This window comes from Oenanthe melanoleuca, chromosome 25 (assembly GCF_029582105.1).
Source record: "Oenanthe melanoleuca isolate GR-GAL-2019-014 chromosome 25, OMel1.0, whole genome shotgun sequence".
Classification (NCBI taxonomy): Eukaryota; Metazoa; Chordata; class Aves; order Passeriformes; family Muscicapidae; genus Oenanthe; species Oenanthe melanoleuca.
The window spans coordinates 9,052,029-9,064,938 of record NC_079358.1 but is presented as its reverse complement, the minus strand read 5'-3'; the positions used below and the strand labels follow the sequence as shown (position 1 = coordinate 9,064,938).

The window sequence follows — 12,910 nt, the reverse complement described above, 5'->3', positions numbered from 1 at the left end:
GGAGATACAGGGGATGGGGACATGGGGGACAGGGAGCGTGGGCTTTGTCATGTGGGGACACAGGGCATGGGGACACAGAGGATGGGGACAGTGTGGGATTGTCACACAGGGACACAAGGGACATGGAGGACACAGGGGATGGGGATGGAGACATCACGGCCATGTCACACGGCCATGAGAGATAAAGAGCCTGGAGAAGGACAGGGACACTGTGGCAGTGTCACACTGTGCCCTGTCACACACTGTGGCAGGTGTCACACTGTGCCCTGTCACACACTGTGCCATGTCACACAGGGATGTCGTTCCTGAGGGGACAGGGTGGTTCCTGTCCCCTGTCACTGTGTGTGACAGGTCACCAGGGGCACAGTGGCATTCCTTGTCCCTCACTGTCCTGTGGGATGACGTCACCATCGAGGAGACAAGAGCCTGGAGACCCCGAGTGACAGGTGACACCCCCGTGGCCTTGGCTGGTGTCACCGTGTCACCTCCAGCCGGCTCTGGTCACCCCTGGGGACACCAGAGCTGCTCTGTGTCCCTCAGCCCTTGGGGACACTCGTGTCACCATAAACTGCCTTTGTCCCTGCACTGGCCTCGGCTCTTCTTCACCTGGGGCCACCCTGGGCTGGGTTTGTGTCCCCAGCGTGTCCCCTGAGCCCCTGTGACATCTGCCACCTCCTCGGGTGGCGGCCTTGGGGCTGTTTGGGACATTGGGGACACTCTGGGGGTGTCCCAGTGCTCACAGGTGCCACCACCCTGTGACCCCCCCAGGGCCCCCAAAGGGGGTGGGGGTGGCACCAGAGGTGAGGGGGGTCCTGGGGAATTTGGGGATTTGTGGGGCTTGGTGGGGGTTTGGGGATTTTTTTGTGGGTTTTTGTTGTTGTTTTTTGAGGGGTTTTGGGGGTTTTCGGAGGTTTTGGGGATTTTTTGGGGTTTTTGTTTTTTGGGGGGGAGTTGAGGTTTTTGGGGGGTTTGAGGGTTTGGGGGAGGTTTGAGGTTTTGGGGTTTTTGGGTTTCGGGGTTTTTTTCGTTGGTTTTTTTGGGGGGTTTTGGTGTTTTTAGGGGGGCGCTGTGTCGGTCCTCCCCGCCGCCAGGGGGCGCCGCATTCCCGCGGAGCTGTGCCCCGCTGTTTCCGTTCCGCCATTTCCGCTTCCGGCGCGCGGCGTTTCCGGTTCCGCCGCCGCCAGGCCCGTTCCCGGCGCCGCCGCCGCCGCCATGGGCGCTCACCTGGCGCGGCGCTACCTGTGGGACGCGGAGGGCGAGCCCGACCCGCTGCACATGCCGTCCTTCCCGGCCGAGCTGGGGCTGCCGCGCCGCCAGCCGCGCGGTCAGTGCGGGACGGGGCCGCGGGAGGGCGGGGACGGGACACGGAGGGGGCGCGGCGGCCTCGGGGCGTGACCGCGGTGACCTCGCGGCGCGGTTCCCCGTGTGTGTGTCCCGGTGCCACCTCCCGTGTCCCCTCCGTGTCCCCTCCGTGTCCCCGGTGCCACGCGGGTGCCGCTGGCGCTGCTGTGGCCGCCACCCCTGTCCTTACCTGTGTCACCCCCCTGTGCGTGTCCCCATCCCTGCCACACCCGGTCACACCCTGTCACACCCTGTTCCCACCCCTGTGACACTCTGTGCCACCCTGTCCCCACCCCGTCCTCTCCTGTCCCCCCTGACGCGTCCCTGTCCCTCTCTGACCGTGTCCCTGTCCCCCCTGTCCCTTTCTGTCCCCCCTGACTGTGTCTGTCCCCCCTGACTGTGTCTGTCCCCCCTGTCCCCTCTGACCGTGTCCCCGTCCCCAGCCGCGGTGGCCTCGGCGGCGCAGCTGGCGCAGGGCCGGGTGCCGCTGGAGCAGCGGGACTATTGCAGCCACCACCTGCTGCGGCTGCTGCGCTGCCACCGCGACAACTTCCCCGTGCCCTGGGGCTGCCACCGGCTGCGGCACGCCTGGGACGCCTGCCAGCACGAGGAGTGAGGCTGGGGACAGGGGACAGCATGGGGACAGCATGGGGACAGGATGGGGACAGCATGGGGACATGGGGGGGACACGCCTGGGACACCTGCCAGCACGAGGAGTGAGGCTGGGGACAGGGGACACGGGGACGGGGGGACATGGGGGGACACACGTGGGACAGCTGCCAGCACGAGGAGTGAGATATGGGGACAGGGGACGACATGGGGGGGACATGGGGGGGACATGGGGGGGACGGGGGGGACACAGGACTGAGGACAGAGGAGTTTGGGGACACTGCAGGGACACGGGGTGACAGGAATGGGGGACAAGGACAGGGTGGAGGGGGGGACACAGGGACAGGGGTGGGGACAGCGGGGGGGTGTGACAGGGACGTGGGGGGATGTGGGAGGGGCTTGGGGACACCGCGGTGCCACCCCCACCCGCCTGCCTGTGGTGGCACAGGGGGACACGGGCTGACACGGGGTGACACAGGGTGACACAGGGTGACACAGGGTGACAGTGCCACCTGTCCCCAGCTACGTGATGCGCATGAAGGAGTTCGAGCGCGAGCGGCGCCTCCTGCAGCGCCAGAAGCGGCTCCGGCAGAGCCAGGGGGACACCGAGTGACAGCGGGGACAGTGACACCGCGGTGACACCTGGGACACCGCGGTGACACCTGGGACACCACGGTGACGGTGACACGAGGCCACCCCCGCACAATAAACCTGCTGAGTGACACCGCGCTGGCTCCGTGTCACTGCGTGTGGGGACAGCACAAAGCCACCCCCCCTGGGGACACTGGGATTGTCCCCACCCCCCCTGGGGACACTGGGATTGTCCCCACCCCCCTTGGGGACACTGGGATTGTCCCCACAGGGTGGCTGTGACCCCCCCCCGCCGTGTCCCCTGGGGTGGGACAATGACAGGCCACACACGGGTGGGGGGATGTCGTTTATTGTCACCTGCGGGGATGTGGTGACACCGCGCTGTCACCAGTGCTTTCCCTGTGACTGCCACCGGGGAGGGGACAGCGGGGATGGCACCCAGGGGGTGACAAGGGACAGCGGGGCCACGTTCTGTGTCCTGCTGTGAGCACCAGGGTGACAAGGGGCTCGTGTCCCCTGTCCCCACAGTGTCCCCAAGGCTCGGGGCAGGACAGGGACAGATCGGGGTGTCCCCAGGGTGTCACAGCAGGGAGGGGACACTGGGGGGCTGTCCCTGTGCTGTCCCCAGGGTGTCACAGCAGGGAGGGGACACTGGGGGCTGTCCCCACGCTGTCCCCAGGGTGTCACAGCAGGAAGGGGACACTGGGGGCTGTCCCCAGGGTGTCACAGCAGGGAGGGGACACTGGGGGCTGTCCCTGTGCTGTCCCCAGGGTGTCACAGCAGGAAGGGGACACTGGGGGCTGTCCCCAGGGTGTCACAGCAGGAAGGGGACACTGGGGGCTGTCCCCACGCGTCCCCAGGGTGTCACAGCAGGGAGGGGACACTGGGGGCTGTCCCCAGGGTGTCACAGCAGGGAGGGGACACTCCCCACGCTGTCCCCAGGGTGTCACAGCAGGAAGGGGACACTGGGGGCTGTCCCTGTGTTGTCCCCAGGGTGTCACAGCAGGGAGGGGACACTCCCCACGCTGTCCCCAGGGTGTCACAGCAGGAAGGGCACGATGGGCGAGCGCAGCGGGGGGTAGTCCCGGAATTCCCGCAGGTAGCTGCGGTGCTTGCCCTGAGCCCAGATCGCCATCTGCACGAAACCCACCAGCGAGAACAGCGCCACTGCGGGGACAGGGACATCAGGGACACGGGGACATCAGCGGGAAGACATCAGCGGGGACATCAGGGACACGGGGGACAGCAAGGGACAGGGACCCGGGGGTGGCACGAGGGACCTGGAGGGGACAGGAGGGACACGGAGCCCAGGGGTGTGGGGTGGCACAGGGGATATGGGGAGGGGACATGGGGACCCCAGGGTGGCCCAGGGGACGTGGGGAGGGGACATGGGGACCCCAGGGTGGCCCAGGGGACGTGGGGAGGGGACATAGGGACCCCGGGGTGGCCCAGGGACATGGAGAGGGGACATGGGGACTCTGGGGTGGCCCAGGGGACACAGAGCCGGGTGCCACCCCCCACCAGCCCCTCCCTTGTCCCCAGGTGTCCCCTCCCCTCACCGGGCAGACACTGGGTCATGATGGTGAAACCGATCCAGGAGCCGACCTGGGGGGACATCACGGGGGTGTCACCAAGAGTGTCACCAGTGGGGTGTCACCAGTGGGGTGTCACCATTGGGGCGTCACCAGTGGAGGTGTCACCATTGGGATGTCACCAGTGGAGAGTCACCAAGGATGTCACCTATGGGGTGTCACCAACTGGGGGTGTCACCAATGGTGGGGGCAGCTCCCCCCCCCATGTCCCCCTCCCCCACAGTCCTGCTGTGCCCCCCTGGGGGTTCCTCCATGTGGTGACCCCCCCCCAGCACAGCAGTGTCCCCTCCCCTCCCCCCCGGGGTCCCCCCCACCCTCCACGTCCCCCCAGTGCCCCCCAGGAAGTGCCCCCTGCTCCTGGTGTCCCCAGGGCTGTCACCTCCCCGCAGTGTCCCCAGGGCCGTGTCCCCCCCAGGGCTGCATCCCCCCCATGTCCCTGTCCCTGTCCCTGTCCCTGTCCCACCTCGTAGGTGTAGTTGGGGCAGGACACGAGCAGGAACAGCCACGTGAAGGGGTTGCGGGTGGGGTACGGGATCTTGCGGGTCTTGGAGCCTGGCAGGGGACAGGGGACACAGAGGGGACAAACAGGGACACACGGGGACATGGGCCACACACGGTGACACAGGGACAGAGCAGTGACACCCCGCAGGACACGGGTCACCCCCCAGGCCACCCCTGGACACGTGTCACCTCCTATGTCACCCTCTGTGTCCCCCCGTCACCCTCCATGTCACCCTCTGTGTCACCCCCCTGGCTGCTCCCACGTGTCCTTGTGGCCTCTGTGCCACCGTGTCCCCCGATGTCACCCGTGTCCCCATCTGTGTCCCCATGTCTCCTGGTGTCCCCCATGTCCCCAATGTCAGTGATGCCCCCCCAGTGTCTGTGGTGTCCCCAGTGTCCCCCAATGTCCCTCCCACTGTCCCCAATGTCCCCCCAGTGTCCCCAAAGTCCCCACATGTCCCCACTGTCCCCATCATGTCCCCAATGTCCCCCCTCAATGTCCCCCCAGTGTCCCAGTATCCCTGGTGTCCCAATGTCCCCCAGTGTCCCCCATGTCCCCAACGTCAATGATGTCCCCCCAGTGTCTGTGGTGTCCCCAATGTCCCCCCAATGTCCCCACTGTCCCTCACCCGCGGGGCGCAGGTTCCTCAGCGCCACGTGGATCGAGAAGTTCCCGAGTTGGCAGAACTGGGGGGACACGGGGGGGTCACAGGGACCCTCGGTAGGGGGGGGGCACCTGGGACCCCCTGGGACCCCTCAGTGTCCCTTTGTCCCCCCGGGACCCCCCAGTGTCCCCCCTCAGCCCCCCCACTTCGCCCTTCATGTCCCCTCAGCCCTCACTGGCCCCCCAGCCCCCCCAAATCCCCCATCCCACCCCCCAAACTCCTCCAGTCCCCCCAAAACTGCCCAAGCCTCCCCCCCAAACCCCATCCCACCCAAAATTCCCTCCAAATCCCATATCCCACCCCCCAAAACAGCCCCAGACCCCAAAAGTGCCCAAGCCCCCCCAAAATCCCCCATCCCAGCCCCCCGTGTCCCCCCCGTCCCCACGGGCACCCACCAGGAACACGGCCAGCGCCAGCTTCACCTGCTCGTCACCGTAGGCTGGGGGGACACGGGGGGTCAGGACAGGGACAGGGACAGGGACAGGAGAGAGGGACAGGAGAGAGGGAACAGGGACAGGGATAGGAGACAGGGACAGGGACAGGGACAGGGACAGGAGAGAGGGACAGGAGACAGGGACAGGAGAGAGGGACAGGGGACAGAGAGAGGGGACAGGGACAGGGACAGGGATAGGGACAGGAGAGAGGGACAGGAATGGGGACAAGGATGGGGACAGGGACAGGAGAGAGGGAACAGGGATGGGAACAGGGACAGGGATGGGAACAGGGACAGGGATGGGGACAGGGACAACCCTCAGTGTCCCCTGCGGACATTGGGGGACACTCAGGTGACACACGTGACACAGGTGACAGAGGTGACAGGTCACTCAGGTGACACACAGCTGACAGTGACACAGTGACACTCACCTGGCAGGGAGTACACAGGTGGTTGATGTAATGGGGACAGTGGGGACACACAGGTGACACAGAGGTGACACACAGGTGTGACACATAGGTGACACAGGTGACATAGATGACACAGAGGTGACACTGGTCACTCAGGTGACACAGGTGACACACAGAGGTGACACAGAGGTGACACTCACCTGGCGGGGTGTACAGCGGGTGGTTGATGTAGTGGGGACAGTGGGGACACACAGGTGACACACAGCTGACACAGATGTCACAGATAACACACAGGTGGCAGAGGTGACACAGAGGTGACAGAGGTGACACACAGGTGACACTCAGGTGACACTCAGGTGACACAGAGGTGACACAGTGGCACTCACCTGGCGGGGTGTACAGCGGGTGTTGATGTAGTGGGGACAGTGGGGACACACAGGTGACACTCAGCTGACACAGATGTCACAGATAACACACAGGTGGCAGAGGTGACACAGAGGTGACAGAGGTGACAGAGGTGACACACAGGTGACACTCAGGTGACACACAGGTGACACACAGGTGACACAGTGGCACTCACCTGGCGGGGTGTACAGCGGGTGGTTGATGTAATGGGGACAGTGGGAACACACAGGTGACACACAGATGACACAGGTGACACAGATGACACAGGTGACACTCAGGTGACACTCAGGTGACACACAGGTGACACAGTGGCACTCACCTGGCGGGGTGTACAGCGGGTGGTTGATGTAATACGCCATCCACGCAGCAAAGCCCCAGTAGTAGGTGCAGTTCTGGGGACATTGGGGACACGTTGGGGACATTGGGGACACCCTGCTGCCAGCAGGGAAGCTGAGGGGACACCAGTGGGACACTGGGAGGTGACCCAGGTGACAATGACACCTCGAAAATGTCACACGGTGTCGGTGCCGTGAGAGAACTGGTGGGGACAGGGGACCCAGGGGGACAGGGAGGGGACAGGGCGGTGTCAGGGTGGTGGCACAGGTGGCACAGGTGGCACAGGTGACACAGAGGTGGCACAGGTGGCACAGGTGGCAGTGTCACCTTGAAGATGTTGCGCAGGGGCATGGTGCCGTGCGAGAAGCGGTGGGGACAGGGAGGGGACAGGGTGATACAGGTGACACAGAGGTGACACACAGGTGACACAGAGGTGACACACAGGTGGCACAGGTGGCACAGGTGGCACAGGTGGCAGTGTCACCTTGAAGATGTTGCGCAGGGGCATGGTGCCGTGCGAGAAGCGGTGCACGAACAGCGTCTCCAGCAGCCGCTTGACGTAGTGGAACGAGTGACAGCAGCAGGCCAGGCTGGGACAGGACACGGGGACATCGGGGACACGCTGGGGACATCCCCCTCTGTGCCCCCAGCCCCAGTGTCCCCTCCCAGACCCCCCCCAGTGTCCCCACCCTGATCCTCCCCTGTCCCCAGTGTCCCCTGTGTGTCCCCATTGTGCTCAATGTCCCCAGTGATGTCCCCACTGTCCCCACTGTCCCCCATGTGCCCAGTAATGTCTCTAATGCTGTCTCCCTGTCCCCAATGTCCCCATGTTCCCAATACTGTCCCCAATGTCCCCAGACATGTCCCCAAGTCCCCTGTGTCCCAATGTTCCCAATGCCCCAATGTCCCCTGTCCCCAGTGCTGTCCCCAATGTCCCCAGTGCTATCCCCCATGTCCACAGTGTCCCCAATGTCTTCATGTCCCCCTGTCCCCAACGATGTTCCCCTGTCCACAGTGCTGTCCCCAATGTCCCCAGTGCTGTCCCCAATGCTGTCCCCATGTCCCCTGTCTCTATCCCCAATGATGTTCCCCTGTCCCCAATGTCCCCATGTCCCCAATGCTGTCCCCCTGTCCCCAGTGCTGTCCCCCTGTCCCCAATGTCCCCAATGCTGTCCCCATGTCCCCATGTCCCCAATGTCCCCAGTGCTGTCCCCAATGTCCCCCCTGTCCCCAGTGTCCCCATGTCCCCCAGTGTCCCCAGTGCTGTCCCCAGTGTCCCCAATGTCCCCCTGTCCCCAGTGCTGTCCCCATGTCCCCAGTGTCCCCCTGTCCCCAGTGCTGTCCCCCTGTCCCCAGTGCTGTCCCCAGTGTCCCCAATGCTGTCCCCAGTGTTGTCCCCAGTGTCCCCAGTGCTGTCCCCAGTGTCCCCAGTGCTGTCCCCATGTCCCCAGTGCTGTCCCCATGTCCCCAATGCTGTCCCCAGTGCTGTCCCCCTGTCCCCAGTGCTGTCCCCAGTGCTGTCCCCAGTGTCCCCAATGTCCCCAATGTCCCCAGTGCTGTCCCCATGTCCCCATGTCCCCAGTGCTGTCCCCTGTCCTGTCCCCGGCTCTCACTGCACCACGCGGTGCCGGCTGGCGGTGAAGTCGTAGCGGGGCCCGTACAGGAACGGCACCCGGAAATAGAACAGCAGGTAAATGAGCAGCGGGCCGGCGTACTCGGTGAGGAACACCTGGGCAGGTGAGACAGGGGAAGTGAGGGACACCTGGGCAGGTGAGACAGGGACAGTGAGGGACACCTGGGCAGGTGAGACAGGGACAGTGAGGGACACCTGGGCAGGTGAGAAGGGACAGTGAGGGACACCTGGGCAGGTGAGACAGGGACAGTCAGGGACACCTGGGACAGGTGAGACAGGGAGAGTCAGGGACACCTGGGACAGGTGAGACAGGGGGGAGAGTCAGGGACACCTGGGCAGGTGAGAGAGGGAGGGACACCTGAGACAGGTGAGACAGGGACAGGTAAATGAGCAGCGGGCCGGCGTACTCGGTGAGGAACACCTGGGCAGGTGAGACAGGGAGAGTCAGGGACACCTGGGCAGGTGAGACAGGGGGACAGTGAGGGACACCTGGGCCAGGTGAGACAGGGGGACAGGTGAGGGACACCTGGGCCAGGTGAGACAGGGACAGTGAGGGACACCTGGGCAGGTGAGACAGGGACAGGTAAATGAGGAGCGGGCCGGCGTACTCGGTGAGGAACACCTGGGCAGGTGAGACAGGGGGACAGGTGAGGGACACCTGGGCAGGTGAGACAGGGGAGAGTCAGGGACACCTGGGCAGGTGAGACAGGGACAGTGAGGGACACCTGGGCAGGTGAGACAGGGGGACAGGTGAGGGACACCTGGGCAGGTGAGACAGGGGGGAGAGTCAGGGACACCTGGGCAGGTGAGACAGGGAGGGACAGTGAGGGACACCTGGGCAGGTGAGACAGGGACAGTGAGGAACACCTGGGACAGGTGAGACAGGGGGACAGGGGAGAGACACGAACACCTGGACAGGTGAGACGGGGGGACAGGGGAGGGACACCTGGGCAGGTGAGACAGGGGAGGGTTTGGGGAGCGACACCTGGGGCTGGCACATGAGTGGTAGAGGTAACACAGGTGGCACACAGAAATGACACAGGTGACACAGGTGACACACGGGTCACACACAGGTGACACACAGAAATGACAGAGGTGACACAGGTGACACACAGGTCACACACAGGTGACACACAGAAATGACACAGGTGACGCAGGTGACACACGGGTCACACACAGGTGACACTCAGGTGCCACAGGTGTCAGGGCCGTCCCTCACCGTGACCCAGCTGATCTGCGCCCCCAGGTCCCGGAAGTAGAGCGTGGCCGTGGTGCCCACGGGCAGCGACTGCAGCACGTCCTCGTCCTTCAGCGAGCGGCCCTCTGGGGACAGCACAGCTGCACACCTGGGGACATCCCTAGGGACACCTGGGACACCTGGCACACCTGGGAGACCTGGGGACAGCACAGCTGCACACCTGGGGACATCCCTAGGGACACCTGGGGACACCTGGGACACCTGGGGACATCCCTAGGGACACCTGGGACACCTGGGGACACCTGGGAGACCTGGGGACAGCACAGCTGCACACCTGGGGACATCCCTAGGGACACCTGGGGACACCTGGGACACCTGGGGACATCCCTAGGGACACCTGGGACACCAGGGGACACCTGGGGACACCTGGGAGACCTGGGAGACCTGGGGGACACCTGATACACCTGGGGACACCTGGGGACATCCCCAGGGACACCTGGGGACAGCACAGCTGCACACCTGCACACCTGGGGGTACCTGGGGGACCTGGGGGACCTGGGGATACCTGGGGACATCCCTAGGGACACCTGGGGACAGCACAGCTGCACACCTGCACACCTGGGGGGCCTGGGGACACCTGGGAGACCTGGGGATACCTGGGGGTACCTGGGGGTACCTGGGGACACCTGGGGACACCTGATACACCTGGGACACCTGGGGGATACCTGGGGACACCTGGCACAGCTGGGGATACCTGGGGATACCTGGGGATACCTGGGAACATGCCTGGGACATCCCTGGGACACCCTGAGCACTCTGGGGACACTCTGGGGACATGGGGGAGACCCTAGGGACACTGGGGACACCCTGGGGACATCCCTGGGGGACACCTGGGGACACTTGGGATACCTGGGGGACACCCTAGGGACATACTGGGGACAGCTGGATACCCTGAGCACTGTGGGGGACTTGGGGACACCCTGGGACACTGGGGACACACTGGGGACACTGGGGACACCCTGGGTACATCTGGGGACACCTTGGTGACACCTGGGGACATCAGGGCAGGGGACAAGTGAGAGAGAGGTGACACTCACTGGGGTCCAGGCGCAGGGACTGCCTCGCTGGGTACCACTGGGGATCTGTGGGACAGAGGGGACAGTGGTGACACTGCAGGGACAGCAGTGGTGGCACCGAGGGGACAGAGACAGAGGGGACAGTGACGGTGGCTGTGGCCCCGTGACAGGTCTCTGGTGACAATGGTGGCCCTGTGACAAGTCCTTGGCCATGCTGGATGTCCCCAAGGCCGTGTGACATGGCCCAGCCACACTGAGGGTCCCACAGAGGGTCCCCATCTGTCCTGGGGGCTCCTGTCCCCTCACCTGTCCCTGTCCCCTCCCTGTCCCCTCCCTGTCCCTGTCCCCACTCACGGGCTTTGCTGAACAGGTTCTTGATGTCAGCCACGGTGGCCTGAGGCTCCACCTGGGGACATTGGGGACATGGGGACGTCAGGGACCGTGGGGACACCGTGGGGACACCGTGGGGACACCCCATGTCCCCCCCACCTATCCCAATGTCCCCTCCTGCTGTCCCTGTGTCCCCTCCCCTGCCGTCCCCATGTCCTCCCCCCCATGTCCCCTTGTCTCCATGTCCTCCCCATGTCCCCGTGTCCCCCCATGTCCCCATATCCCCCCTATGTCCCATTGTCCCCATGTCCCCACGTCCCCCCGTGTCCTGCTGTCCCCGTGTCCCCGCGTGTCACCTTGTCCAGGAAGCAGAGCTTGTCCCGCGTGCGGGCGTCCAGGATCTCCACCTCGAAGAAGAGCACGGCCGCTTTCTTGGGCCGCTTGCCGGGGGCCACCGGCGGCCACAGCCCGCGCACGGGGCCCGGGCCCAGCGGACCCCCGGGCTCGCGGGGCGGCGGCGCCGCCTCCATGGCCCGAAACCCGAGCGGCCGGGCGGCTAAATATAGCCCTGGTGGCCACGGGGGTGGCCCGGGGGTGGCCCTGGGGGTGGCCACGGCAGGGACAGAGTGGCCCAGCGGGGGGTGGGGACAGCGGCCGGAGGGGACACAGGGGACAGGACAGGACAGGACGCGGGCCGCAGGTGAGGCCGGAGCCCCACGGGAGCCCCGCTGGCCCGAGGTGGCGACAGCGCTGGGCGTGTGGCCACTGTCACCGCGGGACAGTGACACCGGGACGGCGCTGTCAGCCCTGGGGACATTCGGGAGGGCTCTGTTCCCCGGGGGGGGTGACGGCGCCATGGGCCAGCGGGGACGGGCCCAAGGAGCCACCGCGAGGTGACAGCGACAGGGACAGTGGCGGTGGCAGCGGGGAGCGGGGTGGCCCCGGCCCCTCCGGGCTCTGTCCGGCCTCGGGACCCCTCGGGATCCCCCGGGACCTTTTGGGCCACCTCGGGACCCCCGAGCGCCCCGGGACGCCAAAGCCCCGCCCCGTCAGGAGGCCCCGCCTCCTCCGGGGCCACGCCCACATCCCCACCCAAGCCCCGCCCATCGCACAGCGCAGCCGCGCGTGCGCACAGCACCGCACCGGCCGCGCATGCGCAGAGCGCGTCCCGAGTGCCCCGGGGCGGACCGCGCGGGTTCCGCGGGGTCGCGGCGATGGCGCCGCGCGCTGAGGGCAGTGGCGCCGCTCGGGGCCGCTCCGCTGGCGGTCACCGCCCCGGCCCGCGGCCCGCGCCGCCGCCTCACCTCGTAGTGCTTCATGGCCGCCGCGCTCCGCCGCTCCCGCCGCCCCCGCCGCCCCCACGTGACCCGCCCCTCACGCCCGAGGGGGCGGGGCCTGGGGCGCGGCCAATCGGCGCCGCGCGCGTGACTCGGCGCGGCCAATCAGAGCTGAGCGGCTCCGCCCGCGCGCTCGGCCCTTCCCGCCGCGTCGGTTGCCGGGGCAACGTGAACGCCTGATGGGGGACGTCCGCCAATGGGAGGCAGGGGCGGGGCTTGAGTGACGGCCGGGACAGCCAATGGGATCGCAGCGGGGGCGGGGCTGAAGGAGCCCATCCATCTATCCCTCGGTCCCTCCCGGGTCCATCCCCGCTCCATCCCCGGTCCCTCCCCGGTCCCTCCCCATCCCTCTGTCCCACCCCGCTCCATCTCCCCGCTCCATTCCTACATCCCTTCCCGGATCCATCCCGCGGCTCCTCCCCTGTCCCACCCTGGTCCCTCCCTCGCTCCATC

General features: G+C 66.1%; 3 protein-coding genes and 1 long non-coding RNA gene across 6 annotated transcripts in view; 2 read left to right on the top strand and 2 right to left on the bottom strand.

Annotated features, from left to right (window-relative positions):
- The window catches only part of YJU2B (YJU2 splicing factor homolog B), a 2,002-nt gene extending 1,878 nt beyond the window's left edge, over positions 1–124 (bottom strand). The window contains exon 1 of the mRNA XM_056509968.1: positions 108–124. Coding sequence (XP_056365943.1) covers positions 108–124 — 17 coding nt within the window. The remainder of the gene's footprint in view (positions 1–107) is intronic.
- On the top strand, positions 123–585 carry LOC130263113 (uncharacterized). The gene is made up of 2 exons (XR_008842298.1): positions 123–217; positions 252–585. It is a non-coding gene; the product is annotated as an uncharacterized LOC130263113 (long non-coding RNA).
- Positions 586–1,130: 545 nt separating this feature from the next.
- NDUFB7 (NADH:ubiquinone oxidoreductase subunit B7) lies at positions 1,131–2,674 on the top strand. The gene is made up of 3 exons (XM_056510565.1): positions 1,131–1,324; positions 1,785–1,953; positions 2,473–2,674. The coding sequence occupies exons 1-3, from the start codon at positions 1,213–1,215 to the stop codon at positions 2,561–2,563; spliced, it is 372 nt and encodes a 123-aa protein (XP_056366540.1). The 5' UTR covers positions 1,131–1,212; the 3' UTR covers positions 2,564–2,674.
- Positions 2,675–2,874: 200 nt separating this feature from the next.
- On the bottom strand, positions 2,875–12,510 carry TECR (trans-2,3-enoyl-CoA reductase). 3 transcript variants are annotated; one of them, XR_008842286.1, is made up of 13 exons: positions 11,477–11,665; positions 11,145–11,196; positions 10,812–10,856; positions 9,736–9,839; positions 8,497–8,612; positions 7,368–7,473; positions 6,867–6,939; positions 5,695–5,738; positions 5,264–5,321; positions 4,597–4,685; positions 4,101–4,146; positions 3,392–3,708; positions 2,875–3,341 (listed from the first exon to the last, which is right to left on the bottom strand). XR_008842286.1 is itself a non-coding variant. In XM_056510524.1 (13 exons), the coding sequence occupies exons 1-13, from the start codon at positions 12,437–12,439 to the stop codon at positions 3,581–3,583; spliced, it is 927 nt and encodes a 308-aa protein (XP_056366499.1). In that variant the 5' UTR covers positions 12,440–12,510; the 3' UTR covers positions 2,875–3,580. The 3 variants fall into 3 exon arrangements, 2 of the variants coding, with proteins under 2 accessions (XP_056366499.1, XP_056366498.1); XM_056510524.1 differs by adding an exon at positions 12,425–12,510 and having other exon boundaries at positions 2,875–3,708; positions 11,477–11,527; XM_056510523.1 differs by having other exon boundaries at positions 2,875–3,708.
- Between the last annotated feature and the right edge of the window lie 400 nt (positions 12,511–12,910).